Source organism: Mobula birostris, chromosome 2, assembly GCF_030028105.1.
Source record: "Mobula birostris isolate sMobBir1 chromosome 2, sMobBir1.hap1, whole genome shotgun sequence".
Taxonomy (NCBI): Eukaryota; Metazoa; Chordata; class Chondrichthyes; order Myliobatiformes; family Myliobatidae; genus Mobula; species Mobula birostris.
This window is the reverse complement of record NC_092371.1, coordinates 142,601,521-142,620,523: the sequence shown is the minus strand read 5'-3', so window position 1 is coordinate 142,620,523 and position 19,003 is coordinate 142,601,521. Positions and strand designations below refer to the sequence as shown.

The 19,003-nt window shown below is 38.9% G+C and overlaps 2 protein-coding genes across 2 annotated transcripts in view; both read right to left on the bottom strand.

The window, feature by feature from the left end:
- Positions 1 to 3,435, bottom strand: part of LOC140209581 (gamma-aminobutyric acid receptor subunit rho-2-like) — a 36,736-nt gene extending 33,301 nt beyond the window's left edge. The window contains exon 1 of the mRNA XM_072277856.1: positions 3,306 to 3,435. The gene's annotated coding sequence lies outside the window, so the exon portion shown is untranslated. The remainder of the gene's footprint in view (positions 1 to 3,305) is intronic.
- Positions 3,436 to 9,479: 6,044 nt separating this feature from the next.
- The window catches only part of ube2j1 (ubiquitin-conjugating enzyme E2, J1), a 39,911-nt gene continuing 30,387 nt past the window's right edge, over positions 9,480 to 19,003 (bottom strand). Inside the window, exons 6-8 of the mRNA XM_072249937.1 lie at positions 18,820 to 18,949; positions 15,027 to 15,167; positions 9,480 to 11,415 (exon numbers count right to left, since the gene is read on the bottom strand). Of these exons, the coding sequence (XP_072106038.1) occupies positions 11,149 to 11,415; positions 15,027 to 15,167; positions 18,820 to 18,949 (538 nt within the window). The 3' untranslated portion in view covers positions 9,480 to 11,148. The remainder of the gene's footprint in view (positions 11,416 to 15,026; positions 15,168 to 18,819; positions 18,950 to 19,003) is intronic.

Genomic DNA, 19,003 nt, shown 5'->3' with positions numbered 1-19,003 from the left:
GACCATCCTGACAGGCTGCATCACTGCCTGGTATGGGAACTGTACCTCCCTTAATTGCAGAACTCTGCAGAGAGTGGTGTGGACAGCCCAATGCATCTGCATTTGTGAACTTCCCATGATTCAGGACATTTACAAGGACAGGTGTGTAAAAAGGGCCCATAGGATCACTGGGGACCCGAGTCACCCCAACCACAATCTATTCCAGCTGCTACCATCCGGGAAACAGTACCACAGCATAAAAGCCAGGGCCAACAGGTTCCGGGACAGCCTCTTCCACCAGGCCATCAGACTGATGAACTCATGCTGATTTGTGTGTACTCTACATTACATTGACTGTTCTATTTATTATAAATTACTATGATTGCACATCTAGATGGAGACGTAATGTAAAGATTTTTTACTCCTCATGTATGTGAAGGATGTAAGGAATAAAGTCAATTCAATTCAATTCAGAGATTTAAATTTTGGGACAGAAGTTACAGGGAGATGCAAGGAAAATGTTGTTTACCTGGAGGGTGATCTGGAGGCTGTGAACCAGAACCCATTTCCTGAAGATAATCAGGATTCTCAAAAGTTAATTGAATGTGCAGTTGAGAGAGAGAGAAATTTAAAGAGGTATAACTGAAGAGTGGGGTAATGACTTTGTTAGGTTTGTTCTTCTAGCAGTTAACACAGACCCATGTGCCATAATAATTCCATCTTTCTACTCTGGGATTAATTTCTAGCAGACACTTTTGACTGAGATGTTGAACTGGGATTCTCTCCAAGTGGATATGAAGTCTTCCATCATACCATCTAAAACAAACAGCTGGCAAAAGTACCTGGCCAAGGTTTATCCCTCAACCAAAACCCCTGATTAAACTAAAGTTATGAAAATAATTTTTGAACTTTGCTGTGTGCCAGCTGACTTGATACACAACACAATAGACAGACTTCAGAAATGACAGTAGCAAATAATCATCCTGAAGTATCCTGTACATATACAATAAGTTTAACTTTCTTACCTTCCTGCTCGAATATTTGAGATATATTTCAAACTGGGTTAACTATTTCTGGAGAATTATGTATTATTATTGTCACAATGATGCTAAATAAAGAACATAAGATGCTCATTTGAAGTATTGCTGTATCATGGTATCATAAAATAATTCAGATGCATGCAGGAAAAAAACAATTATAAAAGAGAAACCTTTGGGATTTCCAAAATGGTTTCTTTTCTAAACCTGCTTCAAGTGGAAATACAAATTAAAGAATTTTGTACTCATGTTACCAACTTTCTTTAAATATGGGGTATCTTTCTTAAATAAATCAAAATGAATCTAGAAATGCTTGAGAAATTTAAGAATTTTGATCTCATGATAAAATCTTTAAATGTCTTTCTTAAATAAATAAAAATGAGTTATCAAGAATTTATTTATCTAAAAACACAAGTGAAATTGCTTCATATTTTAATCACGTCAAGGAATAACTAGGGTAGAAACTTTAGAAAAGGATGGTGTGCTTCATGAATATCAGCACTTCAAATCAAATTCTGTAAAATGCTTTATTCAAGAAAATTCAGTAGAAACATCATATTCCTCTGCGCTAGAGAGTAATCAATAGTGTTCCAGGCTTGCTGGTTTTAAAAGTAATTCATGATATTCTCACAGGTGTTTAAGATTATTGCTACTTCAAGTTTTTAGAGGATTTGAAATCTTGGCACAGAAATTGACATTAATTTTGAGCAATAGACTATCTTTTCAATTTTTTTCAAAAAGTCAGAAATTTAGCAATAATTAAGTCTGGTATTTTCCAACTAGAGTAAAGTTTCCTGTGATCAATAAATTAACCATATCTCTGGCATTTCTTTTCCATAACAATCTATCCCAGTTCCAAAGTCCTTATTCACAAATTAACTAACAGTCCATTTAAAAGACAATACTTGGTATACAAAATATTATTCTTGAGTTTTAATTTTCACATACTGCTGATTGTGTTGTCCAACTTGGACATTACAACGCTTCTTTTTGAAGACCCATGTGTACTCTGATACTTCAGCACTTTGAATACTTTTGGTTCTTTCCCTACCATTCTTGGTTATGATTGCATGCATTTTGACTATAGGAAGACTTCTCTATATAAAGCACCCTTTTCTGTTTCATCCAGCCACAGAAGTAGTACAAAGACATGTTAAACTTAGTGCTATTTGAATGTGCTTTCTGTTGTGCTAATTCACAACCACTTTCCAGTTATATGCTTGTTTCTGTATAGTTTTTCATAAATTCTATTGTATTTTGTTATTTTCATGTAAATGCCTGCAAGAAAAAGTATTTCAAGGTAGTATATGGTGATATTTTGGTAGTTTGATAAGAAATTGACTTTGACCTTGAATGCCGGAGTAAACTCGATGGGTCGAACAGCCTAATTTTACTGCTATGCCTGATGGTCTTAAACTAGAAATAACAGACTGAAAAGACAATATCCTTTAAAGCTGATTTGCTCATTCGTTGCGCTAACCATTCCTAACTACGTATCGGCTCCAATCTCTCTAGGGAAAAATCCGAGACTGCCTTTTGTGAATATTTTGTGTTGACTGACAGGTACTTAAGGAACAGGAAAACAAGTTTTAAAATGGGCGCAATGATCATTCATAAAATATTATTTTCCCACAATGAATAAGCATCAAGCAGACCTTTTTTTTAAAAAAGTTGGGATCAACCTGTTCCTCCAAAACGAACGAACCTATCTCTATACAATTACATCGACATTTAGGTTTTCCTGTGCTGTACAAACAAGATGACTTACGAGCCAGATCTGAGGTGCTCCTCAGAAAACCTAAGGCGTTAATTATCGCATTTTTAAAAAATCAGATGTTTCCAGCTTTCAGTCCCTAGCAGTGAAGAATTAATTCAATATTTTTATCTTGTTTAGAAGGAACTTATTTTAGTTGATCTTATTAACCTTTACATTGACAGCACTGATCGTCTGGTGTTGCCACACGGGTGCTACAGCCCCTTCAAGACTCCTTACCTTCCCTTTTTGGGGTGTTCAACCCGAGATGTCCATCTTTTCTTCCTGTGTTTTCTGCTCTCAGCAGCAATTGTCAGGCAGCAGATTATTAAAATTGTTTTTAAAAAATAGTGCATACTTTGCAAAATTGAAACAGTCCCAGCAATAGTCCTGTGCAACCCTACAGTGGGATTCACTTCTGATTTTAACATTGAATCGATTTTTACTCTAGCTCCACACGCCGGTTGACGCTGCGGCTGTTTCTCCTCCAAGGTCAGTGTTTGGAGTGATCTCGGCCTGTCACAATTCCAACTTACTTGTTCTCCAACCCGCTGGAGCAACTTCAGTATCTGTGCGGCTTCGTGATTGACATCTAATCCTTCAGCACAGCCAGAAATCCCAGGCAGGCGCGTCATCGGGAGAGCAAAAAGTACCTTCGCTGGAGATCAAATCACAAAACAAATGACAGAAAACCTTCCTCACCACACATAGGGGTACACGTTAGTCATATTATATCGTATAATGATGTGAGAGAAAGCTTTGAATATCTTACGAAAAACAACCCGAATATTTACAGAACTGATATACAGTCCATTTCCTCTTCACTAATAAATGCTAAATAAACAGCAATTTATGCTAGAAGAATGTTTGAGCTTTTTATTTTCGGTACCACCTTAAACCCAACTTGAATCTGTTGTCTGGAATTTGTACCTACTTTATCATTGCAAATATCTTTCAGGTGTAGAATATACATGAATACAAGCTACTATGGTTTGCATTATTTTTTTCTGGATGTTATTTCACCTGCACCTGGCCCGACTGCAAAATTTGACGTGAGAGATTAAAATTGGATTTAATGCGGATTCCACTTGATCCTTAACTGACAGGCTTCTTGAGTAAAGGCGGATGTTATCAAACATCGAGGAGACTTTCCATAGATAATAGCACAAGGAAAGAGGCCCTTCGGCCCAAGTCGTCCACTCCCATCAGGTAGTCTATCAAAACTAGTCCCATTTGGCCCGTAACTTCGTAAAACTTTCCTATCACGTGCACGTCCAAATGACTTATTATTGATCGAGAATGATCATTTAAAAGACATGATCACATCGCGGATTTCTTATCCAGCTATAAACATTGAATTTGTTGCTCCTATGTAGTTCTAGAAATATTCATATAGAGACAATGGTTAATCTAGTGGTAAAATGCATCATCATCGAAGACATTGCCAGCTATTCAACTCACTCAAGGTATGTTCAACCTTTAGAATTGTGGTTGTTGTGTACATCCCTCCCTCTGCCAACCCGACGTCGGCGTGTAGCATCATCTACACCGTCATAGCCAGATTACAAACCCAGCACCCGAGTGCCCTCATTACCATCTCGGGTGACTTCAACCAGGTTACCACGGCTAGAACACTGCCCAAATTCACGCAGTATGTGAGCTGTACAATCAGAGGGGAGAGGACTCTGGATTTGATGTACGCTAACGTTAAGGATGCATACAGCTCCTCTCCCCTCCCCCCACTGGGAAGGTCAGATCACAACCTGGTGCATCTAAAACCCTGCTACGTGCCTCTGGTGAAGAGTAAACCAGCAAACTCGAGGACAGTGAGAAAATGGTCGGAGGAGGCTTATGAGGCGCTCCAGGGTTGTTTTGAGGTGACAGACTGGCAGGCACTCTGTGAGCCACATGGAGAGGATATTGATGGCCTCACAGAGTGCATCACTGATTACATCAACTTCTGTGTGGACTGCAATGTTCCGACAAGAACTGTCCTTTGTTATTCAAATAACAAGCCATGGGTGACAAAGGACATTAAGGACATCCTGAACGCTAAAAAGAGGGCGTTTAGAGATGGAAATAGGGAGGAGCTGAGGGCATTACAGAGGGACCTGAAAGCCAGGATCAGGGAGGCTAAAGACAGGTACAGGAGGAAGCTTGAGTGGAAACTCCAGCAGAACAACATGAGAGAGGTCTGGAGGGGGATGAGGACCATCACTGGGTTCCGGCAAACTAGCAACAGAGGAGCTGAAGGCAGTGCGGACAGGGCCAATGAACTTAACCTGTTCTTTAACAGATTTGACATTGTGGCCCCTGCCCATCCCCCACATGAGCCATCTGTTGTGAAACCAACACATATTCCACTCTCCCCTCCTACCCCTCCTCACAGTCCCCCACCCTGCTCTCATGACTATACCCCTTCCCCACACGAAAACACCATGGTGGGTTTCACAGCTGAACAGGTGAGAAGACAGCTGAAACGTCTCAACCCACGCAAGGCTGCAGGACCAGACGGTGTCAGTACCAGGGTGCTCAAAGCCTGTACCCCTCAGCTATGTGGAGTACTTCGCCATGTATTCAACCTGAGCCTGAGGCTCCGGAGGATTCCTGTACTGTGGAAGACGTCCTGCCTCGTCCCTGTGCCGAAGACGCCGCGCCCCAGCGGCCTCAATGAATACAGACCAGTGGCATTGACCTCCCACATCATGAAGACCCTGGAGAGACTTGTCCTGGAGCTGCTCCAGCCTATGGTCAGGCCACATTTAGATCCCCTCCAGTTCGCCTACCAGCCCCGACTAGGAGTTGAGGATGCCATCGTCTGCCTGCTGAACCGTGTCTACGCCCACCCGGACGAGCCAGCGAGCATTGTGAGGGTCATGTTTTTTGACTTCTCCAGTGCGTTCAACACCATCCGCACTGCTCTGCTGGGGGAGAAGCTGACAGCGATGCAGGTGGATGCTTCCCTGGCATCATGGATTCTTGATTACCTGACTGGCAGACCACAGTACGTGTGCTTGTAACACGGTGTGTCCGACAGAGTGATCAGCAGCACTGAGGCTCCACAGGGGACTGTCTTGTCTCCCTTTATCTTCACCATTTACACCTTGGACTTCAACTACTGCACAGAGTCTTGTCATCTTCAGAAGTTTTAGGATGACTCTGCCATAGTTGGATACATCAGCAAGGGAGATGAGGCTGAGTACAGGGCTACGGTAGGAAACTTTGTCACATGGTGTGAGCAGAATTATGAGCTGGTGGTAGACCTGAGGAGAGCTAAGGTACCGGTGACCCCTGTTTCCATCCAGGGGGTCAGCATGGACATGGTGGAGGATTACAAATACCTGGGGATACAAATTGACAATAAACTGGACTGGTCAAAGAACACTGAGGCTGTCTACAAGAAGGGTCAGAGCCGTCTCTATTTCTTGAGGAGACTGAGGTCCTTTAACAAATGCCGGACGATGCTGAGGATGTTCTACGAGTCTGTGGTGGCCAGTGCTATCATGTTTGCTGTTGTGTGCTGGGGCAGCAGGCTGAGGGTAGCAGACACCAACAGAATCAACAAACTTATTCGTAAGGCCAATGATGTTGTGGGGATGGAACTGGACTCTTTCACGGTGGTGTCTGAAAAGAGGATGCTGTCTAAGTTGCATGCCATCTTGGTCAATGTCTCCCATCCACTACATAATGTACCGGGTGAGCACAAGAGTACATTCAGCCAGAGACTCATTCCACCGAGATGCAACACAGAGCGTCATAGGAAGTCATTCCTGCCTGTGGCCATCAAACTTTACAACTCCTCCCTTGGAGGGTCAGACACCTGGACTGGTCCTGGACTTATTTCATAATTTACTGGCATAATTTACATATTACTATTTAACTATTTATGGTTCTATTACTATTTATTATTTATGGTGCAACTGTAACGAAAACCAATTTCCCTCGGGATCAATAAAGTATAAAGTATGAAGTAGTATGAATAAATCATTTGTTGCCTTTAAACAAAATGATTTATTATCCTTAGGCATCAGAAAATTTTGAAATTTGGATCACACATGATTTTTTTTAAAAAATACAAAAACTAGCGCTGTAAGAAAGCTCTTTCTACAGCACCTCTGATTGGAGTCAAAGGTCCTGCCATATTTTGATATGCAGTTCAAGGTTATGTTATCCCAGTTGGGGTGTCCAGAGAGGGTAGCACCTCTGTTGAAAGGGCTGGTCGTGTCCATTCCAGTGCAGCTCACTCAGCAGATGCAGAGTTCTCAGTTGTGCTTCCAAGTGGTACTGTTTGCATGCTATATCCATGTACACTGCTTTGACAGGTGGGCTAAACTTGGTGAGGGTAGCTGATGGCCTCATAACCAGTGAGATAGGAATCGGGATATGCCTGTCCTACCATGCAAAATCAACTCCGGCTGACTGGGAGGATGAGATCTACAGTGAGATCCAATGGCCGGGAAGATGGCTTTGCAATGCTCCATGGGGAGCGAAGGGCATGAGGAGGCACAGAAGTCATGGTCATCCACTGCAACCAAGGAAGATGCTGCCTGGCCTGCTGCATTCACCAGCAACTTTTGTGTGTGTCTCAGTTGTGATGCTTGTTTGTAGCACTAGATCCAGATTTCTGAGGTTGGGAGAGTAGAACTGCCCCAGTGCAACTGTCTTTTCACTTTAAAAACTCTTCTGCACAGGTTTCCTGCTACTGTCGGACATGATGGACAACCACCAAAGGCTATTAATGTTATTAGCCATTTTTTTTTAAAAAAAGCATTATTGTGTTGCATAGAGCTAACAACGCAGACAAATGCCATATCTGGAACTTTATAAAATTATTTATTTCAATCCTATATGTTGTACTATATGCATACTGGTAATGAAAACTAAGCCTGCTTAATTAAAAATACAAGCACAAATCCAGATGCTGTAGACATCATCGCAAGACTCAAACAGTTCTGAGTGACACCTGCCCTCTGTCAACTTCCTCTGACTGCTTATTTTGATGAGTTTATTGAAGGTTCAGAGGCAGGTAGACTTTTGGACTGGTCCAAGGATAGAAAAGGTTTAGGGGGATATGGGTCAAATGCAGGTAAATGGTACTAGCTCAGTTAGACTTACTTCCATGCTGAACAGCTCTATGACAATCTGTTTAATGTCTGAGTGCAGCTCAAGAATACATTGATTTAATTGATTATAGAGTCTGATGAAGAATGTAATCCAGGGTGACAAAGAGGCTTAATCAAGATTCAAAAAAGGAATGCTAGGAGTAGTACAAAAGCCAGTTTTTACAGGCATGTTTGAACAAAGGACATCTAACTTCAGAGATTGATATTACAGCTCCTGTAGATGTATTTAGACATGAACATGCACATTTTTTCACTAAACTACTAAATCCATTTATTTAATGAGGGCATGTAAGATCAGCATTTGTTGGCATCCCTAGTGGAACATTGTACCCAATGGATTTTTAGCTAGGCCGTTACAAAGGGCATAAAGAATGAACCTCTGCACTGCATGAAAAAGAACCATGTGCAAAGCAAGACTTGGTACAAATAAAATGAGGGGTGTAGTTTCTAGGAGGAAATGAAATATACTGCAAATGCTGTAAACATGGGATTTTGTTTATATTCCCAGCATCTGCAGTATTTAGTTTTCTGTGAGCTCACTTTGGGGACCTATCAATGCGAGACTAGAATATGAAAGGTGATAAAGCAGTATGACAGAAAAACATTTTGACAATGATTATCCAGTAGAGGATACAAAAGTAAAAGTATGTGGCTCCTGAAACTCCTGGAAACTAGTCTGGTTCAATCCAAGAACCTGGTCAGGTGGAAAGAAAGAAATCCATGGAAGCTGCAGAAAACTGATCTTCAAGAGCTTGGCTGGTGTCTGCACACCAATGGTTTTGCTTACAATAGGGTGATGCTAGAAATGTAACAATGTTTTCCAACCTCACCTATTATTGACATTCTAGCAGATGGCTTTTCAACTTCCTCTTCGATCTGGTCCAATAATATTAAAGATTTCAGCCCAAAAGTAATCAAGAAATCAGCTTCCAAACTTGGATTAAAAAGCCTCAGAAAATTATGAAAAATAATTCCCACAAATAATCACTCCATAAAATTATCTTTTCTCTTCAAAAAAAAAGCATCCCATTACATTCTGTTACACACATTAACTGCTAACTATAATTTAAAAATAAATACAATTTTATTAATAAAATATATATTTTTTGTCTTTTGGAAAGTCGATAAACAGACCCCTACAAAGTAAAAGTGTACATAGTGAAAAGGTAATAAAATACCAGAAATATACAGGCATATTAACCAGATTGGATATAATAGGACTTATGCTTAATGCAATTATTTCTAGCATCTTCTAGCTATGGACATAAAATAAGCAAAACCAACAGAGCATAACTGAAATTAAATCTACAGGAGGGAGACATGTACAGGATGAGATCATTTAGTCCACTGTCTATTATTATGCCTATTGCAGTAAAGTAGTACATATCATGTACAAAATAACTTTCAGGGGTTACATAAATATTATTTAATATCTCTATTAAAAGATACCTAGTTGTGCCACTAAATTTATATTATACATCTCTAGCTGTGTTTCTTTTCAGCTATGTAAGCCATGACTGAAAGCAGTTTTAATATTTAAAGAACTAATCACTAGATTAATGCAAGAAAAACTGGAGGAGAAAAAGCTCAATCAATAAATTTGGAATTATATTTATTCAATATAATTAACTGTTGTACCAGCATTGTTTTAGTGAACTTCAGAATTGTGCTTGCAACAGAAGTCATATCACACCAAATGAACTTTGATACAAAACTCTCCAAAGTAACTTCTGGAATGGATGACAGGCAAAGCTACCAAACATGCATGGCCATTTATTCTTCCAAACTCACAAAAAGTTATTTAAAAAAAACTTTTGCCTCAAACATCTACCTTGAGCCTGGTTACAATAATGCATAAGAAAATCAGAGTAAACATGTTGTTCCCTTCAACTGTAAAGTGCTGTGATGATGGTTTCATGAAGTATTCAGGTCCCACAAAAATGAATTCCTTAGTTGGAAATACAGCGTTAAAACACTTACATTGTTTTAAAATAGAAAAATTAGCAAGAGCAAAAATATTTGTTCTAAAGATTTTCAGCAATTGAAAATCAAGCTCTCATTATTACAATGTTTACTAAGAATGTCAAATCAAAAATTAAAAACCTGTATAGCATCACATTCAAGAAAATGGTGTTTTAACTTTCAACAGAAAATTCAATATACATACATTACAATTTCCAATTCTGACCACCACTGCATTCATACCTCAAGGAAAGAAATTGCCATAATTGAGAAAGGATATTCTTTTAAATTGCTTGCTGGAATATGCAATATTTTATGCTTTTGTTGGTTACCTCGGGGTGAGGGAAGAGTTTTCTGCAAATAACTTGCCAAACACTATTCCCAAATCCGCTATCTTGTATGCCTATTGGTAATTACAAGTATTTTATGTGCTGCAAAGATAATCATAATAATTGTAACATTCCTTCAGACTAGGCTACCCAAAAGTAAAAGGAAGCCAGAATTGCTTCTTGGGTAAGGGCTAAATAATTCTCCTTTCAACTACCTATTCTGTGCTATCTTGTATCATTAGAAAGCTTTTAAAATCTAAACGATCTGTTGCTCCTGAAAACTAACTTCTGTTAAAGTACTAGATCCCAAAAGGAGGAGATATTATACATATGATGTCCACTAATTTTAGAGTTAGTTTTTAGGTTTTATATCATGCTTCTGATAGATCCTTTTTATAAGATATATTAACATTTAGTTTGTTTCTTTGTTAATCTGTGCCAATAACTACACCACTGAGCAGTGTAAAGAATTCAAAAAGAATTTCAAATTTGCTACGTACTTAAACTCTTAATAAGGTGCTTAAATTAACTTAAGAGCTGGAAATTTGCACTCTAATTGACAGGGTTGAAACAGGATTCACTTCAAAGAGAGAAAACTGATTTGTACCAGGTTAACATCCAAAGAACTTTTCAGCTAAAAAAGTTCAGTAAAACATTCAGAACATATTGAAAAGCATAGCCTTCATGAAAGAAACTTAATTCTATTAACACTAAAATAATTTGAACAAGTTATGACCCAAAATTAGTTTTAATGAGCTTCCCTGCAGTGTAAAGTTTTGGAAAATGCCTTTTTATTATCGCCTAGGATAATTATGCATAACTTTTGCATACTATAACTTTTCATATCCTCTTTGCATAGGTCCTACAATGTCCCACATATTTTGTTTAATATGGTGACCGAGCATGCTGGAATATACAAGATCAGCAATTTACCCTGTCTATGGTGATATGAAAACAACTGATCATTACAATTCATAGTCAAGTCGGTATTCATTAGCCATGTAAATCCTTCGGAAAATAAGGGCAGCTAATGCTAATGTCAAAAGAACAATTAGGATAGTGGATCCCATTTGATTAGTATTAGGTGGCTGACGAACTTGAGAGTATGATGAAGTTGTTCGTCTTGCCTGCTGTTGCTGCTGAGTACGCCGCTGTCGAGGGCTCAGAGACGTTGTATTAGGCACACTTTGTGTACTTTCCTGATTCTCAGCACGAGCGTCATCTCCAGTAAGCTGAATGAGAGAAAAAAAAAGACATCTTGAAAGTTTTGTGGCCTCTATCAAAAAGAATCAGGTCAACCATTGAAAAGAAAATAAGCCAACCCTTTTCTTTTGGAAACTGTTTCTTCTATCACTTCCTCAAAATTTTCAAGTGGATGTACCATTGTAGTAGATACATCTCAGTATCTTAAATGGTGACAGTAAGGAAGATGGCATTTAGTCAATCAAGTTTCATGCTTGGTTCCGGAAAGAACACTCTAGCTTTTCCTATTTCCTTACCTGCTTTCCTATAAATTTCTTCCTTATCCAGCTCACATTTAAATATCATAAATATAACTGCCTCACCACTATTCCTAACAGGATGCTTGTTCATCATCATCAGGTGCCATGCCCAGTTTGAGCTTGGACTGCCGTGGCCCACACAATTAGGGGTGCTTGTTACCCTAATTATTGACCAAGTATAAATGTTTTGCTCCATGATACTTACTGCTTTGCCAATCCCATTCATTTAGGAGGGCAAGTAGTATATTGGCTATTATTATTAGAGGATTTAAAAACAGGAATAAAGACATCCCTAATTATGTAAGGCCTTGGACGGATTACACCTGGAGTATTGTGTATGGTTTTTGGTCACCTTATATACAGACATATTTGAGGGCATTTAATGAAAAATTGCCAGACTGGTTCCTGGCATAACAAGATGGTTATATGAGAAATTCAGTACATTCGGCCTGTACACTCAGTGGCTACTTTATTAGGTACCTTCTGTACCTAATAAAGTGGCCAGAGTGTATGCTCGTGGTCATCAGATACTGTAGCCCATTCAGCTTCAAGGTGCATTCACAAATGCTCTTCTGAACACCACTGTAGTAACGTGTGGTTACTTGATAAACAAAAAAAAACATGCAGTGAGCAGCAGTACTATCGCTTTCCTGTCAACTTGAACCACTCTGGTCATTCTCTTCTGACCTCTCTCATTAACAAGGTGTTTTTGCCCACAGAACTGCCTCTCACTGGATGCTCTTTGCTTTTCACAGTTTACAGAGACTGTTGTGCAAGAAAATACCAGGAGATCAGCAGTTTCTGAGATACTCAAACACTCTCTCAGGCATCAACATCCATTCAATGGTCAAAGTCACTTAGATCACATTCCTTCCTTATTCTAATATTTGGTCTGAACAACAACTGCGAATAGTGATAGAATGAATCCATCACACACAGTTTCAGTAGACTCAAACAACACAAATATGGTGGGATAGAGAACACAATGCATTTCAAAGACACTATTAGAACCATTATTAAACTACATCATTTAGGAATAATATATTCTTCATAAGCTTTAATTATAATTGCTTTTGACAGAAGCATCCCATGCAACATTACGGAATAATGCTTTTTGTTAGTGGAGGTGACCCAATTGTAAGCACAAACTAGACCAAACTAATTAATCAGATACTAAATAAAATATGCAGAATTTCCTAACTTAAGATGTTGATGCATTTTAGCTTTTCTTTCACTGAACATGAGCAGATGGATCCATGTCATTAGATTTGCTTTTATTAAAACAATCTCCAGTCTTTGTCATTCCTGAACTACAGCTTATCCTGGATTTTGACTACAATTTATCTGCAAATTCAAGCTGAAGCTCCCTACCACCCAGACCATTTTGGCTATATTCCAAGCTACAGCATTTCATATCAGATGAGTGTTACATAAACATTCAATCCACACAAAATAATTACAACAGAGCATCTTAATAGCTAGGAAATTTGTATATTCGCAAACTAATTTGAATGAGTTTCTGTTGTTAAATCCCAAAGAGCATTCAAATTCTTTCAAGGATTTAAAATGATCAAATCAGAACAATAAATGAAGGAAGTTTACTGGGATCTCTCTTGGCAGTTAAGATCCAGGATTTCATTTAAATTACAGTTGTTCTGGATGTCAGTTTTACTAAACTGAACCGCAAACAAGCCTGCGGTAATTTCAAACTAATGGATATACAGAGGATGCCGGCTAATTGGGACAGATCGGGACCAGAACATTTTGGCCCAATTAAGTGGTTGCCTTAATCAGCCTAAGTTTCATGAAAATACAATGAATAACCTCTTCCTGGGCTTCAAGCTGGGTACAGGTGTTGATTATATGTTGCGATGACAAACTCTGGCAGAGCTTGTCATTGAAACATCGGTTATAATCAACACCTGTACCCAGCTTGAAGCCCGAGAAGAGTTTATTCATCATATACGCTGGGAAAGCTCTAGGTCCTTTTCCATGAAAATCGTTAAAAAAGTAAAACAAAAAGACAACCGAGTAACAAATTTAAATGAAATACATAATAAATTAGAACACTACCAAAACTACTACAGTACTATAAAACTGTGTTTTAGTTCTTAATAGTTATATGATGGAGGAATTCATATAGTGTATGCTGCCATGTTCTTTTGATGACTATAAATGAACAAAATCAGCGCAGACAAGTGCAGATAGTGGACTTCCTTCAAACAGTTCTTTTGACAATTGCATCCTCCAAATCTTCATTTTCAGTGTAATATTTAGGATGATTGTCGATACCTTCAAATTCTTCATAGTTTCTAACTCGTTGAAGTAGTAAAATTATTTCACTTTCACTCCCAGCCATTTCTGGCATCTCCCAGCCTAAATGTTTGAAACTGCAGTGAGCAAATTTCTGAATGGTCTTACTGTTTATTACTCTTCAATTATTTTTTAAAAAATCACTACTTTTTGAACACAAACACACAAATGACTCTATTTAAAAACTGTTCGGTCTAAGCATGGTATAGTATCTATAACAGCCACATGACATGCACACGACTGCTGCTAGTTAGAAAATGTTCAGCAACAGTCTCCTGCCCCAATTAAGCAGCATAGTGCTCCAAATAAACAAAGGGAATCCCGGCTATTTTCTTAATTTGCTTTTGTTCTGTTAGAATTATCCCCAATTTATAACAAGCAACTGCCCCAATTAACTAAAGGACCAATTAACCAGATGCCACTGTATTAAGGATGCTTCCAGACCAAACGGTTCAAAAGTTCAACAAGTCAAGCTGTCATGAAGGTTTTATTGAGAAGCTTTGTTGTCGAATTTAGGAGTGATAGCTGAAAATTACTTAATAAAAGGTAACTCTGCAACTGCACTGGGTTAACTCGTGAAGAACAAAATGTTCAGATTCTGATAAATAACACTGACATCAATAAGACAGTCAATGCAGCAAAAATATGATGCTGATTAGCATTAGAACAAAAGTGCTACATAAAACTATAAAAGAGACACAGGGACAATCCTTATCTTGACAGTATTATTCTCCTCAGTAAGTGCAAAATTGATATCAATGACCAAAAAATGAACACCACAACTGGTGAAAACAAGTCAAATTTACAGATAATAATGGAGTTTTTGTTTAATTATGAAACCTATTGCACATATCTTGAAATATTTAATATCCGTGGGCCAGGTTAATACAAAAAAATTCTGTTTGCCCTTTTCCACAGATCACTTAAATAAAAACAATATTATAAGATTTACTGGACCCCATGAATATATACCTGCAGCAAACTTGTACAGTAGAGACCAAAGAAATGGAACAAATTGGTTGACATACCTCTGGTGTATCTTCTGTTTCCAGATTGGTGCCAGTGGTTGGATGTTGCAGGGAAACTTGACTATCTTGGGTTTCATTTATTATTGGTGCAGGAGCAGGAGCAGGAGCAGATTCTGTATTGGAGGAGATATTTGTCTCAGCCTATTGAAAGATAAGTAACACATATACAAACTTCAAACAGTTATCTTAGCTTGGCATAGCTGTGTATTAAAATATTATTTAGGGACTGGGGTTTCATTTGCATTACAGGCTAACACTTCAGTACTGGCACTGCACAAGTAACATACAAGCACAGAGGAGGAATTGGTTCCTCAAGTGTGCTCTGCCATAAAATCATGCTAATCTAACTGTAATCCAGACATCCCACCCTGCAAAAACTCATTTCAGTGAGGTAGCACCATCAATTTGCGGGAGACTTCCGGGAGAGGTGGGATGTCTGCAACAGAGTAGCTCCTTAGCAGCTAGCCAGCTAGTTTAAATAACGTTAGCTATGCTAATGAACGAATGACACCTGTTAAACTCACCTCAACATGTCTTTTACAGTCTTAACCCACCATGGGCAATAGAAAAGTCACTGTTGCAAACAGTGCAGCGAGCAACACTGTCATTATTTTTGACCCTATTAGGCAGGGGTACACCTTAGGGTAGTCTGGGGTGACGTATGTTTTATATTTTCTTTTGGAACACTCTGCCACTCTGACTTGTTTTTGGAACTCTCTCGCTCTCTCGCATTTGCTTTCTCGCGCTTGCTCTCGCTCTCTCTCTCTCTCTCTCACTTGCTTTCTCGCTCTCTCTCGTGGTTGCTCTCACTCGCGCTTACTCTCCCGCGCTTGCTTTCTTGCTCTTGCGCTTGCTCACTCTCTCGCTCTCTCACGCTTGCTCTCAAAAAAATCAATTTCTGGGACATTGTATATAATTTGCGGGCATCAGGGAGCCACTATTAATTTGCGGGAGACTCCCGGAACTTCCGGGAGAGGTGGGATGTCTAGTAATCCCAAGTCCACATTCTCACTTACCCTTGGGAACATTTCATTTCCTTGTTCAACAAGGATCTAACTCTAGATTAAAAATAGCCAGATTCTAGAAGTCTCTTCCTTATAAAGATGGTGGAAGGAAAGGCTTATCGTCCCTGGTTTTATTTCCTGTTACTTGCCCCATCAACAATTTTACAGTAGAAGCCTGATTCACATTACAGTTTCACTCTTCTAAACTGGTATTTACCTTGTTTTGAATATTTCTCCTTGTTTTACCTCATTTCAAGTTCTCTACTGATCATCTTAACACTACAAAAGGGTTCCCATCAAGATAGTGTTGCTGATTGCCTCTGCAACATTTAACTTCTCTCTCAAAGTAGCATAGCAGGTTGCGTACTCAGTATCTTTCCATACATGATCCCTGATATTCAAGGTCACCCCTTTGACTATGTTACCTCACATGCTACTTCCATTGATACAATCTCACATTGGACATGCCACTTATCCCTTTCCCCACAAAATGCATCTCTCATTCCCAATGCAACTTCTTTCTACATCCACGCCAGAAAATCCCTTGTCCCCATTTGTTTATATTTGTATGATCAAACTATCACTGTCTTCTGTATGGCTCTCCATTACCATAGGTACTTCTACAACAACAGAAGTATGCTACTTCTATCACACTTGTGATGCCATCCAATCCACTCCCTCATCCTAATCCTTCGCTCTCCCTGTAGTCCTCACTACTATTTCCTACAGGAACTAAAATGCACATATTGTAGAAAAATTGCTTACAGATTTAATGCAAAATGTGATACATAAATTGCTGACTTCCTAACAAACTACTCATGATATCAATTTAAACCTAAAATGCAAAAGCAGGCATTATGTGCTTCACTTCAACCTTAAGCATTGCTTCCAACGAATTAGAAGAACTTATAGATCTTCACTAATTGTTAGACCAGGAGCTGCTTTAAGCACTTTCCTCATTTCATTTGGTCCATTAGGCTAAATATCCTCCAAAGCATCCATCAGACAACTTTGAACATACATTTTACTTCAGGTCATCTTTGTCTCCCCTCATGACTTTATTCAGAACACCCACTATTAGATCCCTTGACAATATTCACCCAAAATTGTATGATTACATCCTGCGATGAAGGATATATCTCTAATCCTCTCCCTTTTCTTATACATATGTCGCCCGCTTTCCAAATGTTCTCTTTACGACATTTCACTTTTACGAAAGGCCTACATTAGTACCTGTTTTCGTTAACTGAAAGATACTCGCTTTAAACTTGTGCTTACCCCAAGAAAAACTACCATGACCATGAAGCCTTGTGTGGGCAGGTGTGTGCGCATGCGTGACGTGCACATTTTTTCAACAAATCGATTTTGGCTCAAACTTCCTGATTCTATTAAATGAAACTACACTGTACATACATTATTTCTACTTTATATAGGCTGTGTATTTATCATATAATTCCTGCTTTTACTATATGTTAGTGTTATTTTAGGTTTTATATGCTATTTGGTAGATAATTTTTTGGGTCTGGGAACGCTCAAAAATTTTTCCCATATAAATTAATGGTAACTGCTTCTTCACTTTACACCATTTCGGCTTACGAACGGTTTCACAGGAATGCTCTACCTTCGGATAGCGGGGGAAACCTGTATCCCATCTTTTGGCAACCTTTTGAATTAAACAGTCAAGTGCAGTAGGTATGCCAAAACACACTTCTGCCTACATCACTGGACTTCTCCATTCTTTGTAGTTACATATTCAGTACAGAATAAGTAGAAATTTCACACATATAAAGGAAGCCCAAAGCTGCAATCTTCAGATGAAGCCTCAAATTCTTGATTTTATCTTTCTCCCTGGTGCTTGCACAGGACTTAAAAAGCCTGTTTTCATTACTGGTGTGATATATAAATCAGTTGTGGTTCACCAACTCTGAAGGCTCACCAGAGTTATTTACTTCCATCTCCAATTCCATTTGCTGCTGAAATCTTCAACTTCACCTTTGTAAATGCTAGTGTATTTTATGGGCAGCCAGTACCATAGTGGTTACCACAAAGCTTTACAGCACTAGCTGTAAGATTGAGTTTAATTGCCTCAGCGTTTGCAAGGTGTTTGTACGATGTCCCCACGGCACTGTGGGCTTCCTCTAGGTGCTTTGTTTTCCACCCATATGCCAAAAAAGATGTATGTTTAAGGGTCAACCACAAACAAGAGATTCTGTAGATGCTGGAAATCCAAGCAACACACACAAACTAGATACAGCCTGGCCTGCTGAGTTCCTCCAGCATTTTGTGCATGTTGTATGTTTAAGGTTAGTGAGTTTTGGGTATGCCATGTTGGTGCTAGAAGCATGGCAACACTTGCAAGCTGCTCAGCACAATACTCACTGATTTGATTTGACACAGACAATGCATTTCACTGTATATTTTGATGTACACGTGACAAATAAAGCCAATCTTCAATCTTTTTAAGCCTTCCAACTTTGGGCTCCTAAATATTTCCAGCTTTAATAGCTCTACCATTGGCTATAGAACCTTAAACTAGCAAGGGCTTAAACTCTGGAATTGCTTCCTAAATTTCTCCTAATCTCTATGGTCCCTTGACACACTACTTAGAAGTTACCTCTGACTTGTGTACCCATGGCTCCATTGGCTTATCTTAAGGCATTAAAAAACTGGCACACAATTATACACAACAGTGCAGATGTTAATCAAAGTGATTTTTCCAATTTGATTTTGCTTTGTTTGTGGGATGTATGCTTTAACATTCATTGCCCAATTCATAAAATGCAACATACCTTGAAATTAATTTGTTTTGCTAATTCTTTCGCCTCGACATCGGCCAGACTTAGAATGCTACTCTCTGTGGATGCAAGCAGGGCTGTCCTCATACGAGAGCCACAAATTTCACAGCTGAAGTCCTGTGACCTAAATAAATAATATTAAGTATTGCCTTTTAGCAGAACTTTTATATCAGGAAAA